We start from the raw sequence: 25385 nt of genomic DNA, 5'->3' as shown, positions 1-25385 counted from the left end.
AAATGGTCTCTCTGCTAATGTAGCATCAGCTGTTAGTGTGTTTTATGGGCTTCTCTCAGTTAGAACAACTTGATATTTTAAAATATTTTGACAGGTAGTCTTAAAACTACAAAATCTCTAGCAGTCCTAAAACTTAACGGGGAAAACAGTGGACACTCAAATTGCTAATTCTCAAGCAGAAATCTGATTATCAGATGACTCTCAGTCACAGCTTTTTTTTTTTTTAATGTGATTTGATTGTGTACTGAATGGTTAAGGTTTACTTAGGTGGAAAAGCCACATGATGATTTTTATTTTTGCTCAATTTTTCACAGTCTCTTAGACAAATCATCACTTTTGTGAAACTGTAGCAAGTAGAGTTGACCGCCCAACAGTCGAATGATGTATCTTAGCGTTCATCGTATTGCCTTCCGAGTTCATTTCCACTTTTCAAATGCCCTCCTATTTAAGAAGCATTCTTTTATTGAAGTAGAGTTGACACACAATGTCACTGTAGCTTCAGGGGTACAACAGAGTGATTGGACAAGTCTATACATTATGCTGTGCTCACCACAGGCACAGCTGTCATCTGTCCCCACGCAATGCCAAAATAGTATCATTGACTGTATCCAGGTGCTGTGCTTTTCACCCCCCAACCTCCGTCCTACTATTCATTCCATAGCTGGAAGCTGTATTTGCATTCCCTTCACCGTTCACCATTTTGCCTATCCGTCCCACCTCTGGCCACCATCAGCTCTCTGTTCTCTGTTTTTATCGGTCTATGTCTGCTTTTGCTTGCTTGTTTTGTTTAAAAAGCATCCTCAGTTCTCCACGATGCTCACAGCAATTTCGATCATTGCAGACGGACTTCTTGTGGCAACATTATTCGCACATTTCAGTCCCCTCAGAAATCGCACTTCCTGCTCTGCAAGTCTACATAGCAGTGCATTTTTGGTTATGGCAATGACTCCCCACCTGACTTGTATTACTGTATGTCTCCCTGCCCCGTCACCTCTTCAATCATAAGTACAGTCTTATCTGCCATTATTTCCCCATGTGACCTATCATAGTACTAGGCACAGAGCAAGTGTTCAGCAACGCATTTCCAACTGAATTTCTTACCCAAAGCATCAGTGCTTTAAAGTCGGTCCTTCTAGGTTCTAGCTGCATGTTCCCCAGCAAGCTCTTCCAACTATCTTTTGTTAAAAAGCACATCTAAAAATATCAGTTCACATACTGGATCAGCAGTAGAGGTGCCATGGTTATGATATAGACTTTGAAGGTCAGGCAGCTTGTGACAGATTCCAGCTGGTCCACTTACTGAACAGCAGAAAGATCCCCTCACCAAGCCTTTGTTCCTTCATGGGTATGATGGTCTCACCTGTCTATTGGGAGGATTAAACAGGGCTCTGTGCTTAGAGTATCAAGGAAGACCAGTAAGTCGTAGAAAGAACTTAAGACTACAATTACCAGAAAGAAAAGTGCAGCATGAATGAGGAAGTAAAAGAAAGTGAGGAAGTATTTGACTGTGAAGGGAATGCCTAGTCTCTGAGATCAGAGTCTTAAAGAGAAGGATAGAGAAGGGTAGATTGAAACCCAAAAAGAAAGAAAAGCAAGATCCCAGGGGATCCAAGGAAAAAGAAGTCTCCCAATATCCTTCCTGCTTCTTCTTCCAATATCACACACAGCTGGGTGCACCTTACCACATCCTGGTTGACATCAAGTTTATCAACTTTTCCACTAAAGTCAAACTTGACTTAGTACAGTCAACGAGGGACTACCCGTATGCCAACAGTATCTTATATATCTTGTGTAATTTGTATAACTGACTGTAATGGCTGAAATTGAGAAATCGGGACAAAAGGATTGAGTGGCTCTAAGGATTGCCAAGGATCCAAGATTTGAACAATTCCACACGCAAAGGAATCTATGCAGACCATTGCTTAGTACAGAGAGTAAATCAGCATTAAGTGTTACATTTGTGGGCACAGTTGACCTTAAACAAAGAATGGGAAGATCCCCAGAGTTCCCTCCATTCCTAACCATAGATAGAACACTGAGAAGATGCCAGATTATTATGGAGCCCCTAGGTTCTAATTCTTAAAAGAGAGTTCTTCTGTCTTCCTCTACCAAAACCTTTTTCTGTTGTCAGTTCATACAGCGATATGCTATAGCATGAATCATTCCAATTATCCATTTGCTCTGTTGTAAGCTGAGTGTGGGTAAAGACATTCACTTTTTTAAATAATTTATTTTATTTATTTATTTGAGGGAGAGACAGCACTAACAGGGAGAGCAGCACAGTGAGAGGGAGAAGCAGGCTCTTCGATGATCAGGATTTCCCACTGCGGGGCTCAATCCCAAGACACTGGGATCATGACCTGAGCCAAAGGCAGATGCTTAACCGATTGAGCCACCCCAGCACCCCAATACACTCACTTTTTGATGTTGTTTTGAAATTGGTATTTTGTACCATTTTAAATTTTGTTGCATCTTTTTATAAATCCATTGACTCCTCACATAAAACAACAAAAACAACAACCCACAATTACCAAAGGCTAGCACTGAGCAGTTGAGACTGACTGGCAGTATGGACACTTACCTGCCTGTCAGGTATAGACCATTTCAAATCAGTTGCACTAAGTCTAATTTCCTGGAGAAATAGATATAAATTGTGAAAGGTATATTTGCTATTTTTTATAATTGATACCTAAATTTATGCCATCATCACACAGGGTTATAATTATGCAGAATTATGATCTATTTTAACTCTTTATACCATAATTATCTAGTTTAAACATATATTTTATAGATGTTAAACCTGTAAATGATAGATAATTTAAAATGTTAGCATTAGTGTTTTAAAATTATCACTATTAAAACCTAATTATTAGTTGAGTGGGTCTATGTTAGTGGACATTGAAAGATCAAAAAAATTTTGAAGATATTTGTCCAAATTAAAATTAGAACATGTAGCTCATATGTTCTAAATGAACATGTTTGCTTCTCTAATAATAATTTCATTATCACCAAGTTACAGGATAGAGTTTTAATTATGACCTTTATATCAGTAGAAGCCATGTATTTGGGATTAAAAACCTACTGCTTTAACTAGTCTAGTTAAAGACTGTGGCTTGATACATTCTGGGCTCCAACTTTTATAAAAACCAGAGAACACTTCTAATAACACTTTTCTAATTTCATGGTTCAGTGCACAGTCAGTAAAGATTTAAATAATTCAGAAAGAAAGCCTATTCTCTTTCTTTATTAGAAGTTTGAGTCAGGCAAATTCTTTGACATTTAATAGGTTTTTAACCCTTTTAATAACTTTTTATAATGAAATTTATTGGCAGTTGTTTTAGAAAAAGGGTCATTATATTAGCATGAATAGCAGTCACTAGTTTTTATGATTAGTTTTGAGACCTTGACCTTATATAACTCAAAGTATATAAAAGCATAAATGAGTAATGTTAATATTAACTAAATTAGGTATACTCAGAAGTATAGAGCCTATATATAACGATATTCATCCCATTATCTAACATGCTATAAAATTTTGGCAGACAAATATTTGAATTTTTTAATTGTTTTAAAGGAGCTTAAGGTCACTTACAGAGTCAGACACTTTAAAGAAACTGAAAGACATTGTAATTTTCCTAGACTGATTTTACCAAATTATTAATATTATACTCAATAGGAGAGGATTTCCAGCCTTTTCCTATCTTGGTTTCATGCTATTTTAATGTTTTATAATACATTATTAAAAGGATTATTGAAAGATTTCCATAATAAAATACTGGTTTAAAATTATACTTTTCTTGAAGTCCCCAGTAACTTGGGAACATACAAATATTCTGCATAAGAAAGCTATCAGGCCCAAGAAGAATACAAGATTTTAATTTTGCTTCTTGAGATGTACTTTAAGTGAATGTCGTGTGTATCTAATGATTTAAGAGCCTCTAAATGAACTCAAATGTCACTTTCTGAACTGATGTGAAGAAGTCAGTATTCCACTTGACATCTCCATTTTTACTAGATCCCATTAACATTGCAGTGGAAAGTATGAAATTCAGTTAAATTTTCAGGTTTAAATATAGTATAAAGAACCATTTCAGCTGACTTGTGATGCTATAAATATCCAGAGCTAGTTCTCATAGATAAACCACAACTCCCATAGGGCATGTCTTGTAGAATCTCCCAATTTTCTTATCACCTATCTTTCCAACCCATGCTTTTTGTTTCAATGCACACAATCCTTTGAAAGTATTCTGAAAATAAGGCACATTATTCAGTCCCTTCTTTGGGCACATCAAAGCAGAGATGTGAGCAGACATTAGCATGTTTGAGTACACTTTAATATAAGATTATAGTCCCATGAACAAAGCGCTGCCTACACTTTGTAGTGCAGATGCAAAAGGCACTATTTCTACAAATCAAGGGCTTCACTGACTCTAATCATAAGTAAACCCAGAGCCACTCACAGACTCCTCTTAACAGAGGTGTACAATTTTGTAGGAACTGCTAATTCAGGTATTTTTGGAACCAGAGGGTTGACCAGATGGTCTCCCAAACCCTTTCAGATAACATAGAGCTTTTAGTCTGCCTTTATATCCTGCCATTAATTGGAATTACAAGAGATGCTCTTTGTCAGTTAAGAGTCAAGCTTGCTTGCTGTACATTTGCATGTTTGTTTTATTTGAGCCAGGCAAAGGAGTCTTCTCAAGGGCACACTGGAGCACAAGGTCAGCCTGGTTATACTGGCTTTGATAACTTAACAGTAACAGTAGGAGACAAATCGTGTTGGCCTGAAGCAATCAGACATGGATGCCTCAATTTGATGGAAAACATCTTTCCAACTGCGTGTCACTATACCCCATAACCTTCTGGCCATTGTTGTGATCCAAAGGAGGGGTTATGTGTGCAGAGTTGATGGCAGAGAACAGTATACAATGACCTAGAATACCTTTTTATGTATTTAAATTTTTTTGAACTTTGTATCTACCATTTAGCCTATGAGCTTGCGACCAGAGAGCCATTAACATCCGGGTTATAAGTTCAACCTTTATCTGGGCTGTTGACTTTCTCACAGTGAAACCCTGTGCTCTATGACTTAAGCTGCCCAGCTTCGCCCAGAAAAGGTCTCCACAGATGCAAGGATATGGCTACCAGAATGTTTGGTCACAGCTCTGTCAGTGGCTCACCAAGAACTAGAACTAGTCAAAGAAAGTGACTCCAGATGATAACAAAAGATAAACATCCACATCTTCCACAAGAGGTGACCCGGGTGACCAAAAACCACAAAAATTACTTTTACGTTTGCCAGAATATCTTCCTTGTCTTTATCTTCATCCATCCATGCTTAAGCAAGCATTTAAGGTCAGTACTTTTCTCTCATTTTTTGTCTCCCTACAACAGATCACTGTCAAACAAACCACATCTAATATTTATCCTATTGTCTTATCCCCTTCCTGCCCTTGAAAGTGAGCTGTGAAAGGACAGAGATGTCATTCAGTGTGTTTGCTTACTGCTGGTTTTGTGTTACTTATAGCAGTACCCAGCACAAAGTAGGCACTCATTAAATATTTGTTGTTGAAAAATTGTTATCCCTAATTCAGAGATAGAAAATGAGGGTCGGGGCGCCTGGGTGGCTCAGTGGGTTAAAGCCTCTGCCTTTGGGGTCCTGGGATTGAGCCCCACATCGGGCTTTCTGCTCCGTGGGGAGCCTGCTTTCTCCTCTCTCTCTCTCTCTGCCTGTCTCTTTGCCTACTTGTGATCTCTCTCTGTCAAATAAATAAATAAAATCTTAAAAAAAAAAAAGAAAAGAAAAGAAAATGAGGGTCAGTTAAAAGCAAGACAACTCATTAGACTCAAAACCAGTTTGACGATGTCACGAGCAGAGTTTCCTTGACTACAAAACACCATCTCTCATCTAAAAAAAGGAAGAAAAAGAAATTCTTTTAAAATGGAGTAAAATTGCTTGTTGGGTTGTTTATAAAAATGAATCAACATCTCACAAATGAGGGCAATTCACAAATGAGGGCAATTCACATGCCTTTTAGATCTAGGGGATGTGACAGAAGTAGAAATCAAGTTTGGTTAAGGAGGGCGGAGACCTGGCAAAGACACTGAGGACATTGAGAAGTTGGGTGTCCTCCCTTCCTCAGTGGCTTCTTGCTCTTCACCGTCTGATCTTTGGTTCATCACCAGGGCAAGCATACAAAATTTTAATTAGTTAAATTAAAAATATAATTTTTTGCCATGGCTTTTAAAACTTTCAATAATGTTTTCCTCGAACACATCAAATCCTTCAGCAATGAAGGTCTCATTCATGGAAGGGGCCATAGAGAGGGAGAGACCCCAGTCTGAGGGAGGACGATGGTGAGGTATTACGGAAGCTCCTGCGGAATAAGCATTTGTTTTCTGAGGTGGTCTCAACCTTTCCCAACAGTGGTGGTTCTAGAGAGTGCCATGTCTTTCCATTTGGCAAATATCTAATGAATTGTACCCCAGAGTTCTTGCTTTCCTGTGAGAGTATTATAATTACTATTTATCCTAACTAAATGACAGATATCCCATTTTAGTGTATTATGAAGAAATCTGAGCCCTATTTATTCACGTTGTTTTTTGGAAAGAAACTAGGTTCAGTAAAGTTGTTCTGACCCATTATTGAGGATAAAAATACATTTTCATAAAAACGACCAATCTTTCTTTTGAACCTCTCTTTTTCCTAATCTTTGAAACTATAGAATGTGCTTTGCATAGATATACTTTCCAGATTTCCCCTCTTTTGATATTATCAGTCTTCAATGTCAGAAGTCTAATAGCAAAAATGTTGAAGTTTATTTAAAATACACGTTTTTAAATAATGAACAGAACACATGAGGAGATCACCTAGAAACGATTTCTTTAATTTGTTTGGACAACAAATAATTTAGCTCTCTCTTGGAAATGCACTTAGGAAAATAATAAATGAAATTTGATTATTAAATTTACCCACGCATTCGTTCTGGTGTATACATTTACATATTAATTGAATCCCTGGCAAAAATATGTAATCAAATTGGGGACTTAAATAATATCAACATTTACATTCTTCTCGTAGGCTCTTGGAGTGCATTATTCCTAAGAAAAATGAGAACTGCTTAGTCTCCTTCCTGGCCTGATTAATCATGTAAGGCTGGATCGGTTACCGAGAGCAGGCTCTCTTTAGATGCTGCGAACAGTATTTGTTTGATAGTGTCTATAAAAGGGACCAAGAGTAAGCACTTGTCACAGCCCAGGCCAGCAGGGTCCCCTCGCAGCCCCCGGGGAAAGTACTCAGCAGCAAAGGGTGTCAAATGCTGACAGACGGGGGTAAATGGAAGAGCTTCATAGATTCCTCACGTTCTCTTGTTCCTGCTGCAACTGGCACGCGTCCAGGCCTCGCCAGCAAAGACCACAGAAAGCAGCAGCTGGTAAGCCACATTAGCAAATAAGGCCTCGGGGCTCCCCATGTTCCAGGCTCTGTTCACCAACTGCTATTCACTCAAACAGCTGGATCAGAGTGGAGAGAGCCAAGACGTCGTTAGGGTTTTATGTGTACAACTGTTTTGATACGGATTGTCTGCTAGAGGCAGAGAAAATGATAGCTTTCAAGGCTCGCGTGTTGGACTGGGAAGTGACGCTGACATTTTGAAAGGGGAAAACAGACTTTGGAAGGATCGGGAAACACACAGTTTTAAACACTGAGACGCGGGCCTTCGTTTGTTCTGGTGCCGTTTGAGTGTGCCATTTGAGCACCATTTTGTCACTCACACAACTGATGTTGTGGCCAGTGTTTCGTTTTGGGGGTTTCAGTATTCGAGTTATGCCAAAATGTTACTCATTTTTAAAATAATCCTCAATGAGCTACCTGGGTTGCTTTTTTTTTTTTTTTTTTTCCTTTTTTTTTTTTTTACTTTTCAAAGAAAAGCCAAGAAGAAGAAAGTGCAAACACATGCAGATAGTATACTTGAGGATTCTCACTCGAGTTTTGTTCTCACCCTGGAACTCTTCACGCTGTAGGTAATTGGGCAGGGAGAGGAAGGAACATCTCAAGCCCTGGATTACATGTCAGGTCACGAGGGAGAATACATGATATCTGCTTTGGTTTCTTAACTGATTTTTTAAAAATATTTTATTTATTTATTTGATGGAGAGAGGGAGATCACAAGTAGGCAGAGCAATAGGCAGAGAGAGGAGGAGGAAGCAGGCTCCCTGCTGAGCAGAGAGCCCGATGTGGGGCTTGATGTGGGCCTCAATCACAGGACCCTGATCATGACCTGAGCCAAAGGCAGAGGCTTTAACACACTGAACCACCCAGGAGCCCCAGTTTCTTAATTGATTTTAATCGAGCTTGTTCTTTCCATGAATGGAAAGAGGTTTTGAAGGAATGCAATGGAAATCTTCACTTCATCATCATAATCTTCCTCCATGACTTTCACTGACATCTTTTAGCTCCTATGATTACTAAACAATATCAGGAAAAAGACCTGATGTTTAAAAAAAAGCAAAATCTAGCACCCATTTTCGACAGAGTCAGTTTCTCCAGTGAAATGACGTTTATTAAGTAAGAGCCAACAACACAACACCAAGGACTTTTAGCCAAGAAAAAAAGAAGTTCATTGGGTTTGAAATAAACAAAACAAGAAGTAAACACATTCAAAAGTAACTTTGAGACCCAAGTCTCAAAGATCAGGCAAATGTAGTCCCAAGAATCAGGTAATTGTAGCACCCAAAAGATCAAGGATTTACAAGCCTGTTTACGGGAATCTTCATCATACCTGTTCTAAACATCCCTTCATAGTAACTCAAGAAATCTATGTTAAGTATTGATGATATGCCATGATTGGTGTTAGATACTAGGGCTACCCTGGCAAACAAAAGAGATTCTATCCTGGCCTTTTTGAATTTATATTCTGTTAGGGTATATCAGTCAAGATTGGGTTTAACTGGGGTGTCTTGGTGTCTTGGTGGCTCAGCTGGTTAGTCAACTGCCTTCGCCTCAGATGTGGGATCGAGTCCCACATCAGGCTCCCAGCTCCATGGGGAGTCAGCTTCTCCCTCTGACCTTTTCCCCTCTCATGCCCTCACTCTCTCAAATAAATAAATAAAATCTTAAAAAGAAAAAAAAAGATTGGGTTTACCTACATATAAAAGCATACCCAAAATGTCAGTAACTCTAAAAAAGATAGACATTTTCTTTTCATGTTAAACACTCCCACAATAAGTAGATTCCCAGGGTCTGGAAGCTTCATTATAATCATACACTCAAGCACCTTTTTCCTTGTGCCTTCAGTGTCCTAAAGGTAATGCTTCTGGGCTCAAGGCATTTCCCCCTCACCCTAGCTCTAGTGATTACACCCACATATTTGCCAACAGGAAAGAATGATGGACAGTGAGCGTTTCCCTTTAAGGGGATTTCTTGGAAGCCCCACACAACACTTTCACTTACATTTGAGTAGACAAAACATGGTCATGTGGCCTGTATGGAGCTGCAGAGGAAGCTAGGAAACACTCTACAGTGGCTAGCCTCTTGGCTAGCCAGCTAAATACTGGAAGCCTGTCTCTCAAGACAAAAGTATAGATTGTCAGAGGGTACAGCCTGAGGTTTCTGCCACAAGGGAGACAGACATTATTCAAATTTTCTTTTCATCTTGTGATTAATGTTAGATGAAGTTTCACTGGAGAAAAGAAAACTCATCATACTGGTTAGTGGGTTTATACTGGTAGTATTCATTTCTTCACTTATATACTGATTCAGTAAATATGTTTTTGAATACTTGGAATGCCTATTTAATTAAAAGAAATCTGAAGAGGGATTGAAAAATGCATTAGTCATTTAATGAAGATTACTGTCTAGAAGGTATAGACATATTAGACTAAGAAATTTACAAGTGGTGGCCATAAATTAAGTACAGACAAAATGCTTGGGCAGTTCAGAGTAAGAAGAGTCTGGAGGCTTTGTAGATGATGTAACGTTTGAACTTGACTTTAAAATACATTTAGGGTTTAGATATATGAATATGGTAATAGCATTATGGAATTGTGAAAAGGGTACAAATATGTGGAGCATATTTCATTTTAACTTTGATCTTTGTTGGTGGAGAGATCTGAGATCAGTTAAGCTCTTCCATCCTCAACGAACTTGTACAAAACAGCCCTTTCTATAGGGTTGCCTCAAAGGGGAATAATAAGTCTCAATAGATAAAAGTACTGAACAAACCACAAATTACTGAGCAAAGTTTTGTTGTTTGTTTTTTTTTAACTCCTCTTAAAATTTTTCTGACAGCAAATGCTGAAAGAGCAACATGGCCAAAGACACTTTTTCAAAGGAAGGAGACGTAGGCAAAGAGTAGCAATTAAGTGGTTTTGGTTGAACAATAAAGGTATGAAGGACAGTCCTAGGGAACAAGGATTATCTGGAAACTTCCGTGGCATGCTGAAGCGTTTGGATTTAATTTGGTAGGGAGATATCACTGGGAAGGTTTTGAGCCTGTGGCTTATGAAGATTAATTCTGTAGTACTCTTGAGGGTGAATGTGAAGAGATTCTTTATAGTTAAGTAGCCATTGCATGTGAATAGGTAATGAAGGCTTGAAATACGTGAATGAGTGTGGAGATGAAAATAAGGTCAATGGAAGTGTTTTTTCGGAGTAGATTCAGTGGAACTCACAAGGGTTTGGTAGGAAAGGGAAGAATTAAAAATTACTAGAACATTTTTAGTAGAGGTGACAGGGAGGATAAAGGTATCATCAACAGAAATTGGACAAAACAGGTTTGAGAAAGGAAACTTTGAGGTAGAAGAAAGATGACTCGAGCAGAACTTGAGGAAATAATTTAAGGGTGGAAATTTATAGGAAGAAGAGAAGTCAATGAAGAACTTGAGAAGAATCAAAGAGAAGAGCAGTTGTTATTAAGCACGCCTTAAAAGAATTATTCACAATAAGTTAAAAATTCTGGAATTTAACAGGAAATAATACTTTGGGAGTTGAAGTTTTGTATTTGGCATTAAGACTGAAGTCAGTCAGTACCTTTCTAGAAGGAAACCGGTAATCAAAACATTTGCTTACCTTCATGAGCTAACTAATTAATCTTATTTTTCAGTAATGAAACTCCATCCAGTTTAGTTTTCCCCACATTACACATTAGGCAGTGCTTAATACTGAACCAACTTCTTTGAAAGCAAAGTAAAATGGAAGCAATTCTAATTTGGAGATGGGCGTTAATATCTGACATTTCTAAGTGTATCCAAGAGCTGAAGCGATGACTGTGCTCTCCAATTTGGGTTTGTCAACTCCACACAGGAAGATTATTCTTTAATTGAGTGTTGAAACTGATGTCTGCCTCGCCTAGTATCATGGTGATATGATATTTTTGAACTAACGATCAGTTTGTTGAGAAAGAGGTACCCTGTTGAGTACTTCATTGTCCTTACCCAAACTGATTCTTTATACCACTTCGGTGATGCCCACTCTCTTCTACCAGTAAAACAAAGGTAAGAATACAAATTTTAGTACTCAGAGCACTAATTAACATGAAAAGAACAAGTAAGAAGATAACAAAATGGTGGAGGAACTAGGTGCTATAAAATGTTATTATAGACTTTGAAGACCATTGGTTGTAGTCCTACATCTGAAAATTCTGTATGTAAGTCAATTTTAAAATCATTGTCAGCAAAATCATGTGAAAACCACAATATGTCTGAAAGAGTGAGAAGTAATGGGCTTTAAACAGATAGGTTATAAACTATCATGCTTTGTAACAGGATTTATATAAAGGAGAAATAAAATTATCAATTAGTGGGGCAACTGGGTGGCTCAGTCAGTTAAGCATCTGCCTTCAGCTGAGGTCACGATTCAGGGTTTCTGGGATCGAGCCCTGAGTTGGGCTCCCTGCTCAGCAGGAAGTCTGCTTCTCCTTCTCCTTCTGCCCCTCCCCCCAAAAAGAAATAAATAGAAGTTGTCAATTAATTAAATACTTTTGGAAAGATCATCTAGTTAAGGCAGGATTTTGCTAGTAAACACTTTAAATTGACAGGGTTATAAAAATGTGTCCTCCTCTGTAGGAGTTTTTGAACATGTACATGAGTGGTCTGTTTGGTGCCGGGTTGGGAGAGGGAAAGGCCCTATAAAGTGCCCATTACGAACATCCATGATTCTGTGCCCACAATAGGAGATCTGTTGCACATGCTGAGAGTCTAAGGAAAAACACAACAAGACTTCAGGACATTAGAAAGTAGTGCATCTTCTGTGCACTTTGAAAAGTTCGCCCTGATTTTTATGATACACTCTGTCAATGGCACAACTTTCCAGGTATCTGTTGAAGCTAGTATTATTTCATAAGGAAGATCACATTATAGAAATGACATGAACACCTGAGAAGGAGGGGGAAACTGTTTTAGTCAGTGCGAGTAGAAACTACATGAACAGATTACCTAAAAATCAGTTTGGGTGGACAACATTTGATAAGGTGGTTTTGATAATCTTTAACTATGAATCTCTCCACAGGATGTGTAAAATGTCAAATCAGCTGCTAATATAGTAGGAAGCATCAAAGCGTGGAATTGAGAAATGTAGATTTCAACTCCCACTCTGTGGTTTGGGAAAGTCGTTTAACCTCTCCAGGCTTTATTCATTCACTCATTCATTCATAATTATTTCTATATTCCTCCAACAGACAAACAGCAGGCTTGTGCTTGCCCCTAGGGTTCCTCTTCTAGAGACTGAGAAGGGATCCCTAAACTCCCTTGCAGCTCTATTTTGTATCAGTGAACAGTAATAACTGCTTGATGAGGGATTTCATAGCCAAGAGAACTACTTTTGGAGGATTTGAGGTATACAGTTTGAATTATGGGGGGAAATGTTGATTTGCATCAGGACAGCAGCAGAAACAAAACCATGGGGTTAGCCTAAGCCTTCACCAAGAAGAGTTAGTCTAGGATGATACATAGAACAAAGTCAGAGGATGAAGAGGGAGTAAGAGCTAGACAGGTCTAAAGGATGATATCGACCAATCAGACCTCATGGTGGAAACAGTAAACCAGACACAGAGAACACAGGCAGACATCTCCTTCATCCCACCTTCAGTTTCAGATAGATCTAACCAGGTTGGTAAAATGACTAGGCAGCATTGGTAGAAAATGATTTTATTACCAAAAGAAAAAAGAGCCTATGACTAAGTAACTTAATTGACCTTTATAGTATTTCTATGTCGTGGGAACATTTGCAGACAAGCAGTTATGGGGCATTCTGACACCATGTGGGGTTTTTTCCCATTGAAACAGAGAAAGATAACATTATTAAATTTTTTTCAGTTCTGGGACAGAACTAACCATACCTCTCTTCACTGCCCTTCTTCCGCCCTCCCAATTTTTTTTTCTTTTTTCTTTCTTGTTCTATAATCCTCTACCTGCATGGACTCCCCAACACCTTCAGAATGAAAGAAGTAAGCCACTTCTACAAGCACCACAAAATACTCATTAGTTTAAGTTTGCAAATGCCAGAGAAACATTAAGTGAAATCCACCATACTCCTCTTATACAACACATTTGACCTCTAGAAACATTAAGAGCTTCATCCTCCAATGCTTTTAATTCTAATCCTTGCAGAGACAAAATTCATTGCTTGAATTACAAGAGTGAGTCTCATTAAGGCTAAAAAGCAGTGACCCAGATAGCATAATGGATTAATATGGTGACCTTGCAACTTCGGAGCTTTACTTTCAAATCTGACGGTGCAGTCAAATCATTTCAATAGTCAATTAATCAATTGGTTAATACCGGCCTGTAGTGTTCTGAATCTGGAAGTCAGTAGGTCATTTTAGCCAATACTAGCTTACATAGAATTAAATTAAGAATCATAATACATTTAACTTACAAAAGCTTTCTTAGGTGATCAGTATGAAAGAAACAGGGTTTCGTGAATTGCTATAATGCTGTAATCGCTAATAATTATATAATTTTGACACTCTTAATAAGCATCAGTGTTTTGAAACTTATGCCATAAATATCGAATAATGATATATGTTTGTATTCCATTCATAAAGAAAAACTGTAAATAGAATTAGTTGTATATTGAGTAATGAAATATGATGTTGAATGAATTCTCACTATTCTATTCTTTTAGTAACAGTGCCTTTAGAGTGATCTATACCATTATGCTTATTCTATTCTAGGGACATGTTACAGAATTTTCAAAGCCTAAGGAATTAAAATTTTTTTTTCCAGAAATATGTTTGTGAAAAACGATTCCTGTTTTTATTTTTGGTAGATGCAAGATATTCGGAATCCAGAAGGAACTCAATATGGCTCCCATCCCCAGATGGCAGCCATGAGACCAAGGGGCCAGCCTGCTGACATCAGGCAGCAGCCAGGAATGATGCAGCACGGCCAGCTGACCACCATCAACCAATCACAGCTAAGTGCTCAGCTTGGCTTGAATATGGGAGGAAGCAGTGTCCCCCACAACTCGCCATCTCCACCTGGAAGCAAGTCCGCAACTCCTTCCCCATCTAGTTCAGTGCATGAAGATGAAGGCGATGATACTGCTAAGGTATGACTAGGTCATTTTGGGGACCTGTAGGAAATGCTTGTTGTCTGAAAGGCGTATTCTTTAACACCTTCCTTGATCAGCGAGAGGTGCAAGTTTATAACATCCAAATGAGAAACATTGGTGGGGGACACACTTTTTTAATGAAGCGTGAGGTTACAAACTGAATAGATTAAATCACTTGTTTTTCCAATTAGATTTTTAAATCCCTAGTAAATCCTTTAAATATAGATGTATTAAGCATGAAAGTAGATGTCACCCACAAAATGTAGGGTCTGCATAGTGAGTAGGGAGAATAAGTCTCATAGGACTCAACATCCAAAATTAAGTTTAATTCACCACTCATTCAAAGAAAATCTACTTCAATTTAACAATTTTATTTTAAAAAGGCAACTTCTCAGGGATACAGTGGTGGCTCTGTGTGTGTGTGTGTGTGCATGTGTGTGTATGTGTGTGTGAGTGTGATAGAGAGAGAGGGAGATGGTCAGATGAAACTCTTGAGATTATCCTCCCCAGCCATTTCAGACTGAGCATGGAGAAGGTAAGGACAGGGATATTCTATGACTCCCTCCCTTAAGCAAATCCTCGGTGTTTTCCTTGCTTACTTTTTGTTGACCCCTTGCCAACATGGCTGGCTGGCTGTCTCTGTGTCACATTAAGTTACCTGTATGGGAAGATGGGCCTTAAGTGTCCTTAGATTGGAAAATTAGCTATAGAAGATTTTAGTTCTTTATAATATCCCAGGCAGCTATTTTAAATGACTGCACAAAAGCCAAGTGGATTTTCCCTCAAAAACACCAAAATAATCTTTTCGTTGCCTTGGTTGTCAGTCAAGCATCTTCCGAATTTGTCCCCGTGAGAAAGGACTCTTGTGCCCATTTACCATGAGAAACATTCACAGCTACTTGAGGATTTCCTATTCCTCCCCTTTGTTCCTTTAATCTTACTAATGACCTGTCACTTGTGTCAGCCCTTTGTTTTCTTTTGACTTTTGCAAGAATTTTGTTTTGGGGACATTACTCTGTCAACCTGCTACCAAAAGCAACATAGGGGGAATCTGACCTTTATGATTAACTTTTCAATAGCGTCACTACTTTTTTTTTTTTTTTTTTAAGATACAGATAAATAGTAACTCAGATTTCTTGAGCCTGATGACAAAGACAAGGCTGCTGCATTGACTGTATTTTATTATTTTCAGTATTCTTAATGCTCTGGCATTTGAGACCTTGATCCTAAAAAAACTACTCCTTCCAGTGGTAGCTAATTACAAGAGAGATAATATGACTCCCCTGTGATCTCACTTTTGATAAACCAACCCGTCCAGAGCCCATACCCTGTCATCTCCTTCATCAAACTCAGAACAAGCCAATATTTTCTCATTGCCCTAAGTCACCCCAGGACCCGGTACCAGACAACTGGGAACCACCTCTTTAGCCCATGGTCCACTGAAATTGTTCAAACTGTAGCCAATCCTTAACTTGTGCAACATACCTACCCAGCATTCCATATTCCTTCCCACCAAAAAATCCAATAAAGGATCTGGGGTTGCTTTCATGCTCTGCCCTCTCTCTGTGTCTACCTCCTAAGCCATCCTGAATGCTAGGCTGTGCTTTCCATTTCTAGGTATATAAGTAATATATAATAATAAGTAATATAAACTTCCTTCCTGACAGTCATTTCTTTATTGCTATCTTAATCACCCCTGATTAGAACAAATCCTGGCTACCTTTTAGAAGAGCTCCTCAACCTCATCGACCATGCTGGTCCTCTCCGCCTTTGTAAGCTCTTCCCTGTTGGTCAGTGACCCATGAAGTAAGGCAAAAAGGCAGGAGAATAATTGATATTATATATATAATTTATTGGGCTAGTGACAGCCTGACCTTTAGCTGATCATTTGGAGGGTAAGATAATCTTCTTAAGAAAATGTGTATTATTCTAAATGGAATCTAACAGTCGATGAGAACCAGAACCTAAATGTGAACACCAAGAATTTGTTTGTGACCAGAGATTTTGATATTGGGTTATGTATGGATAACTCAGGTTAATGTCCCAAACATAAATTGTATGTACTCTACTGCAAGGGAAAAAATTCATTTTCTGCCTACATTAAAGATCAATTTGTGCATCTGGATTATATCTTTATCAGCATTCATTGCTGACATTTCAGGAAATTAATGCAAAATTAACATCTTCTGACAGTAAATTCTGTGCAAGATTGTCCTACTTAGAATAGCATTTTCCACACTCTTCAACTTATTTGACGAGAAGACTGAGTAGAAACCAGAAATTCACATGATTAACATTCACAGATTCTGCCATTTCCTCTTGCCTCGTAAGGTCCATATCTTGTAATTTTGCTGAAGCATGAATTTGTATGTTAGAAAGTTCCAGGCTGGTGTGAAACTTTGCCGCTGTGTATCCCATCCAATCACTCAACATCCACATCGTAAAATAATTTATAGCTCATTATTAATGACTATGCAAGCACTGTAGAGTAGAACTTATATTCTGTAGTGTTATATTCTTGAATTGGCCATGTGTGAAGGCTAAGGGATGGATTTCTCAAGAATGCCCTCATTAAAATAGCTTTTTGTCTATATAGACATTCTCAAGTTCAAGTTCATATTCAGTGTAAGTGTATTTTCCATCTCCAGAAATTCTACCTTCCCACTCCAGCTCTGCACACTGTTTTTGACCTTCTCTCCACTCCAAAACTGGATTATCCAGTTATTCAACTTATATTTATTAAATGGCAACAAAAAAAACAAAAAACAAAACCAAACCAAACAAACAAACAAACAAAAAAACCCAACCACCTTGATGAAAATGCCCAAGCATTCTTCATCACAGTAAAAGATTAAGCTGGAATTTTCCCTTTTATATGTGAGCAAGATTTATGTGGAATGTTGTACTACCACAGCTCCACTTAAATGTGAAAGAGCATTAAGTCAAAAAGATCGTTTAAATCATTTCTAACAAGAGAACCAAAAAAGAATATTTAGTCTCATACCAGGGGGAAAAGAAAAAAAGAAAAAAAAAAGCTTTTAAAACTTCCCTCTTCACACTTTGAGCTCTTGTAAGCAATTACGTATTAAATGCAGTTTATCTAATTGAACAATTAAAAGAAGTAAGTTTGTTTTGACAGGGAGAAATAGTGTAAATACATCAGTAAAATAAATTATCACCTTATAAACGCTTTCCATGGTTCTCATTGCTACAGAGCTGTGTTGACAGCCTAAAGTCATAAACTAGACATACAGTAAAACATCAAAGAAATATAAACTTGGGTAGCTTGTGGTTCTAAGCCTGTAATCCAGGACTTGTAATACAACAGACACTGTAAGACACTCAAAGTATTTGGCATTAGAAGTATATTTTCAGCACAGTGTTCCCTTTCGGGAAATGACAGGCTAAGAATCACAGTGTATCGTGCTTCCTTTTACTCTCAATTTTTCTGCTTCAAGTATCCTTGAGTTTTATATAGGTCCCCTGTAAATGGCATATAGTCAGACAATCTTTACTTTTAAATGAAACTGGCTTTATTTATATTCATCTAATTACTAAAATATTTGGGTTTATTTCTCCAGTTAAGTCTGTTTCTTTTTATTTGTCCCACATGTTCTGTTTCTTTTTCTCTTTACTTTCTCTTTTTTTTTACCTTCTTTAAGATTGTTCTTGTTTTTCTCATTCTATAATTTTCAATGGTCATCTTGGAAATTTTATCCTTTCTCCTTATTTTAGTAGCTACCTCTGATGCACACATGTGAAAAATTCTAATATTGATCGATATCTTCACTCTTCTTACACTATTTAATTCCCAACACCTCTCTTCCAATTTGTACTGGAATAATTATTATTGTCATTTTAATCATAATTTAATTAAATGATGTAATTATTTACATTTCTCTCTCTCTGCCTGTAGAGGCAGGCAGAGAGAGAGAGAGAGGAGGAAGCAGGCTCTCCGTGGAGCAGACAGCCTGATGCGGGGCTCGATCCCAGGACCCTGGGATCATGACCTGAGCCGAAGGCAGAGGCCTTAACTCACTGAGCCACCCAGGTGCCCCTTTTTTTTTTTTTTTCCATTCTAGTGTTGTAGGACATGTGGACAGCTTCCAGTCTGCGACTATCTGAGTAATGCTATGATCATTTTTGTACATGTCCTTGGGAGCAGGCCACATAGTTCTGGGGGCATATGAATGAAAAAACCCAAATCATAGGATATTTACACATTGAGCCCTTGTGAAACAGATTTCTAGAATGGTTGTGCCACTATCCGTTTCTACCAGGATTTATCTAGAGCCTTCCTAACGCTCGGTATTTTCATTTTTATTCATTCTCATGGGTAAGGATTGGAATTATGTTTTGTTTTGTAAAAGACTTATTTATTTTCTAGATGGGGGGGAAGGGCAGAGGGAGAGGGAGAGAGCATCCTAAGCAGACTCCCTGCTGAGCAGGGATCCTGACTCCAGCTCCATCTCCTAACCCTGAAATCACAACCTGAGCTGAAACCAAGAGTCAGACCCTTAGTGGACATGATTTTGATTATTATTTCCTGGTAGATTTTTTTAATATTTAGTATTTTCTTCCATATGACATCATTTTCCCATATGCCTTTAAATTTTTCTTGCATGAGGATTTATTGGGAACATAATTGCCTTAAAAAGTACCCTTACTGTGTATGGAATCTTAGACTGATACTGATTATCTTGTATCCTAGTGAAGATATTCTATTACTTTATGACATCCTGATTTTCGGTATTTCTTTTGGGAATTCTACTGCCTCACTGTCTTTTCTTTGAAAGTAATCTGCCTTTAATCTCTGAATAGTTTTAAGATCTTCTCTTGTCTTTGGTATCCTGCAGCTTCCTTGCGATGTGTGTGGGTCTTTAAATTTATTGTGAATTTAGGATTTCTTTTCTATATCAGTCACAGGAAATTTGCAGCCATTCCAGTTTTCAGATACTGACTCTACTCCATGTTTGCTCCCTTGTCACCCTGTAATTCTGGTAAGACACGGGTTAGACTTTCTTTCATATTTTCTTGCCCCTTTGTATTATATTCTGATTGACTTATTTATATCAGTTTTTCACTTCATAATTCTCTTTTCAGCTAGATGTGATCGGAAATTAAAGCTGATCTCGTGCGGTTTTCATTGCAATTATTTTATATTTCTAGTTTTATTTGGCTCCTTCTCAAATCTGTTTGGGTTGCCTTTTGAGTTGCTTGTACTTTCTCCACGTATCTTATCCTTTTGTTCCTTTGGCAGTTTGCTAATTCCAGCACATTAAGTCGTTTGAGGTCTGCTTCTATCATCTGTAGTTGCTGCTGGGGCTTGGTTTTGATGCCATATTCCATTTTGATTTTTGTCTTTTAGCATAAGAGCTGATGCTCATTAGAACTTTTATGAGGATTCTATCAGATGTGGTCCAAGGGAGAGATTCTTCTAAGGATGATTTGCATTTGCTTCTACCAAGCATCTTGGACCATTACAATCTAGAACCCCTCCTGGCTTGACATTTTTCAGGTCACCCAAGTACTATGTATTCAAGGTATCAATCCTTAACAAATTGCTGGTTTCTATTGGTGAATTACCACAAAAGATAATTTCCACTTGGGACTCAGTACTTTTCTTGCAGATTCTGAGAGGGTGCTTACAGGGGAAGTCGTTCTATCCCAGTATGGCACTGAGAACCTAGTTCTTTTCTGTCTTGACTTTGATAGGAACCCTCCTGTTAAGCACGCTGCTTTTGGTCAGCCATGAGCTTTGTCTATTATCTGCCATGCCTTTGACTCAGTTTTACCAGGCTCAGCAACTATCTTCAAGATGAAAGCTGCCTTCAGTACTCTTTGAGTTCCTGCTTTCACTTACTTTTTGCTTTTAAGAGTTTCTTACTAATCTGCTAGTTCACCAACACATGTTCTTCACCATGTGACAGAAAGAAGTGTCATTTCTGTTTTTGTTTTGTTTTCTCAAAGCAAATAGGATAAGTCACTAGAGAAACAATTAAATAACCTTTTTAAAAAGTGCTTTTTATTTACCACTGTTCTGAAGGCAAGATTCCTGAATAAACTAAAAATGATAAGCAGACAGGTTTCTACAAACACGAAGTGAAATCAAGCAAATGTCAAATCACATTATCTAGCAACTGGACAGCAAATTGGGACTGCAAAGTCTGGGATTTTTCCACGCTGAGCTGTGTTTATTATGCGATTGTTCAACACTTCACATGATATAATAGAATACGTACGATTCTTTTAAAGAATTTCTTAGACCCCAGCCATTGAAAAATACACACTCCTCATTTATCAAAAATAAGGTGTCCCATTGGTTAAGGCTGAGCCTAATGAACTAGTTCCAGGGGAAGATCATAAAATTCAGTCAAACAGCCATTTAGTACCTGATTCTAAATAGTTGTTCCTAAAACCCATCTAGTAATTAAATTATACTAGGAGAAAGTATTTTCAAGGCATATATGTTCTTAGATAATTCATGCCCTGGATAATTGAGCACACTTCATTAATTCATGAATAAAATAAAATAAAGTTAAACATAAGCACCTGGCATTTTAAACATAAGCAACCTTTGCCAGCCTTCTTGTGCATTCTCTCGATCCAGAAGAATAAGAAGTGAACATATTGCCCTACTCAGGCAAATTTGGAAAAGACCAAGTGAATTCAACAAAACTGATAAATATAACTGAGAGTTATATGTGATTACAATCAACTCTGTCCCTCACTTTAAAGTAATTTTTCTGGACAGTAGCCAAAAAATCTTAGCCTTACAGAAGGCCACTGAGTATCTTTGCTAAACTCATCCTAGAACAATACTCAGCTATATTTGGCAGAATCAAGGATCCTTAAAAATGAATTTGCTTTATAAACTGTGATACCGATTCATACTTGTGAATCATTTCAAAAGTAAGGCATTTCATAAACTTTTTTTTATAATTGATGTTTTGAGTCACTGAATGTACTGTTATTATTAATGATAATAATAAACCTGATTGCAAAATGAAAGAAGTATTACAGCCTTGCTGATTTCACAGTAACTAGATGACTTACTTTCCATGCTTATTTGAATGTATTCTCATAAGGGGATTTTAGACGGCATAGTGTAGAAAGGAAAGAGAGAATGTATTTAAGTAGAGCGAAAATTTTTCACTTACAGCAACAGCACCATCACAAAAAGTGCTATGATATGCCCTGTTTCTATGGCGAAGATTTTATAATATTTACTTTATATGATAAGAGTTATAAGTGGAGTTCTGTGTTGTTTGTTCAGCCTATTATGCAGATGGTGCTTGATTAAAATCTATTTTAAACTACAGCGATTACTGCAGCGTCGTGTGCATTAAACAGCTCTCCCAGTTCCATTAAAGGCTTTGGGACCACGGCAGTTTATTTTAAATATGCTTATAGACGTTTCTAACTTCTCCAGGGACATTTCAATATCAGTGATTCTCTTTCCTTGAGAGTCTTAACTCCTGTGCTCTGTATTCTTAAGAAGTATTATCCAAGCAACAGCATTACCGCATGCTTTTTTAAAGTGAAAAATTATTGTTTTCTTGTGATAAATAAGTTAAATACATCACTATAATTAAGCAATATGACATGACAGGAGTGGATTACCAGAAGCCTAAGGAGACCTCTAGGGATTTTAGAAATAAATCGATGTCTCCAAGTCAGTTGCAGAAGGCCGATGCATCTTTGTAAAGCTGATGGGAGAGTAATATTTATTTATGCATTTGTGTGTGTCTTTATTTATTCATTAGTGTTTTAATTGAATGTGAAATAAATCTGTAGGTGATCAGGATGACAGGCAGGGCCTCAACCTAGCCATGTTCATAGGTGTTAGGATTGTCATACAACTTATATACGTGTGGTCAAAGGTCTTTTGTCTCAGAACTCTGCGCCTTTACCCAGTGCTGTGGGACACAGCAGGGGACATGTTTGGTGATCTACTGCCTGGGAGACCCCACTCCAAGGCTGGGAGAAAGGAAAGATGAATGGCACCCGGTCCTTACTTTCAAGGTGCTCATTGTCATGGGGAGTTTCTATTTTGGTGTTAGATGGTTTCTTCTCTATTCTAAAGACTATGATGTTGGGATCCAGTTAAACTCTCTAGGCTTAAAACCCTGGTGACTTCAGAAATTTTGCAGTCTGAAAAACGCCAAGTGCACACTGACATACTGTCCAATAGAGTCACCACTAAGCATGCGTGACTGTGTACATTTAAATTTAACTAACTAAAATTGAATAAATAAAAAATGCACTTTATCAGGTGTGGCTCTATAGCCACATGTGGCTAATGGCTCCCCTTTCAGACAGCACAGAGAATATTTCCATCTTTCCAGAAAATTCTGTGAGACAATGCTGCTCTAGACTCTAGAAGTCAGGGCCTCTTAGAAAGTGAGGATGTAGAATGATAAGCTTTCATCCATCTACGTAGGAATTCAGGATCTTGACAATCCTCAAAATTAAGGTTCAGGGACCTATTACAAATCCATTTAGCTAATTTTTCCACCACAATCATATCCATCATTGTGTCCATCCCATATAGCCAGTGGTCAGAAGAGCCAGGTATCGTTTAAAATGCAGTCTATTACTGGCATGTAAGTGCATCCAAATTATAACAACATTTTTTTCTCCAAGGAAGCTTTGCATATGAGCAATGATCACGTGTTTTTCAAAAGTGTAATGAAACTATCTCTACAGGCCTTACAAGTCACCAGTTCATTACACAAAATCTAAACAGCTCGGGGCGCCTGAGTGGCTCTGTTGGTTAAGAGCCTGCCTTTCGCTTAGGTCATGATCCCAGGGTCCTGGGATTGAGCCCTGCATCCGGGTCCCTGCTTAGCAGGGAGCCTGTTTCCCCCTCTTTCTCCACCTGCCGCTCTGCCTACTGTGCTCTTTCTCTGTCAAATAAATAAAGATTTTAAATAAATAAAATAAAGCAAAATAATAGCTCATTTCTGTACCCACAGAAACACAAGAAAAATGCAAAATAAAAAATAAGACCCCCCACACACACACATCAGGAGGTTCATGTGGTAGACACCCTTGAACTTCACATACCACTGCCCAGCGACTCGGATGCATTAGATGACAAACCACAATAGGGAATTTTCATTCCACTCTATTGCAGCCTAAAAGCAAAGACAATGTACACACCCAATAAGTCTTTATACAAAGAACACAGAGCAATATAATAAATTATTCCTTTCAAAGCACATTTTATTTTCTTAAAAAAATAGACATCTTTCATGCATTGTTTTTTTTGGTTTTTTTTTTTTTTTTTAAAGATTTTATTTATTTATTTGACAGACAGAGATCACAAGTAGGCAGAGAGGCAGGCAGAGAGAGAGAGAGGGAAGCAGGCTTCCTGCGGAGCAGAGAGCCCGATGCGGGGCTCGATCCCAGGACTCTGAGATCATGACCCGAGCCGAAGGCAGCGGCTTAACCCACTGAGCCACCCAGGTGCCCCTTTCATGCATTGTTTTTGGTTTTGCTCTTTCTTCTCTGTCAGCTGGGGTGAAAGGGCGTTAGTTTAAATCCTAGTTCCGTGCCATAGGGACGGTTCTGTAAGTAGTCCAAATAGCATGATCCGAGAATATAGCTGTAGTGACCTCCTTTAATTACTGAGAGAAAAGCAGTGAATCTTGAGACATGAATATTTTGGTATCTCCTTGAGCGGCAGATAACAGAGGTTAGCATGAATATTTAAAAGGAAGGCATATCAGGGCACCTGGGTGGCTCAGTCCGTTAAGCATCTGACTTCGGCTCAGGTCCTGATCCCAGGGTCCTGGGATCAAGCCCCAGGTCAGGCTCCCTGCAGAGCCTTTTCCTTCTCTCCCACTTGCACTCTCTAGCTGTCTCTCCAATAAATAAAATCTTTTTAAAAATTTAAAAAAAAAAAAAGGAAGGCAGATAGATAAACTCTTTCTTTGAGGCACAGTGAAGACCAAGCAGATGAAATGCTACGAGACTGGCTAGTAGACTGGTGTTGGAGGGGGAAGACTCTCCACCCTCACAGCATAGGGCTCTCAGCTACTCCGTTGGGTAGATAGGTGAAGCCTCCAAGTTACACCTCATAATGCATAAATGGCATCTCCTGAGCCTTGAAAATGGGAGGAAGGACTCATGAAGTGCTTGCCTCTACTAAACAAATCATGGGGGTTGAGCAAGACTACATCTGGCTAACCCTATAGGACAGGCCAGGAAAGAGGGAAAGCTTCCAGACAATAAAATGGATCGGTTGTTGAGAATTGTTTGGTGTTTCCAACAGGGTTGCCATACATTACTTCAACATGATAATTTGTGGTTTTGATACACTCGATAGAACTTCTTACTGTGTCTCACAGGTCATCCTGCTTCCTTGGGTCATCTGTAGAGAGTAGGGCCGTGTTATCAGATGCCAGAGGGCCGTTCTCCTTTCTTTCGCAACAAGCATCACATATTCAGCAGATCTAAAATTTGCACCCTCCCATCCACATAACAATTTAAAAAGGAAAGCAGCATGAAGATCAGTGATCCAAAGACATTTCTGGAAGGCGGAGTTGGGAAATTATTTACAAAATTTGGAGAAATCTTTTAAGAAGTTGCATGTACATTGCATCATGGGATACTTACTTCTGTGATTGACAGTTGATTATTTTCCAAAAAGATGTAATCTGCCATCATAGAGGTTTGGATATGTCAGCTGGCTAATTTATTAATTGAAATTTAAAATAATTCCAAGTAAAAAAAAAATAATAACTAATACATAAAATAAAATATCAAAAAAATTAAATAAAATATCAAGGTAGTATTCCATATGGAGAAGCTTCATCTTCATACACTT

At 38.2% G+C, this 25385-nt stretch overlaps 1 protein-coding gene and 1 pseudogene across 3 annotated transcripts in view; both read left to right on the top strand.

Annotated features, from left to right (window-relative positions):
* TOX (thymocyte selection associated high mobility group box) overlaps positions 1 to 25385 on the top strand; it is a 297971-nt gene that overhangs the window by 235650 nt on the left and 36936 nt on the right. For all 3 annotated transcript variants that reach the window (XM_032316919.1, XM_032316918.1, XM_032316920.1), the window contains one exon: positions 14267 to 14548. In XM_032316919.1, the coding sequence (XP_032172810.1) occupies positions 14267 to 14548 (282 nt within the window). The remainder of the gene's footprint in view (positions 1 to 14266; positions 14549 to 25385) is intronic.
* On the top strand, positions 1472 to 1974 carry LOC116575483 (annotated as a pseudogene).

This window comes from Mustela erminea, chromosome 16 (assembly GCF_009829155.1).
Source record: "Mustela erminea isolate mMusErm1 chromosome 16, mMusErm1.Pri, whole genome shotgun sequence".
Lineage (NCBI taxonomy): Eukaryota > Metazoa > Chordata > Mammalia > Carnivora > Mustelidae > Mustela > Mustela erminea.
This window is presented reverse-complemented; position numbering and strand designations above follow the sequence as displayed.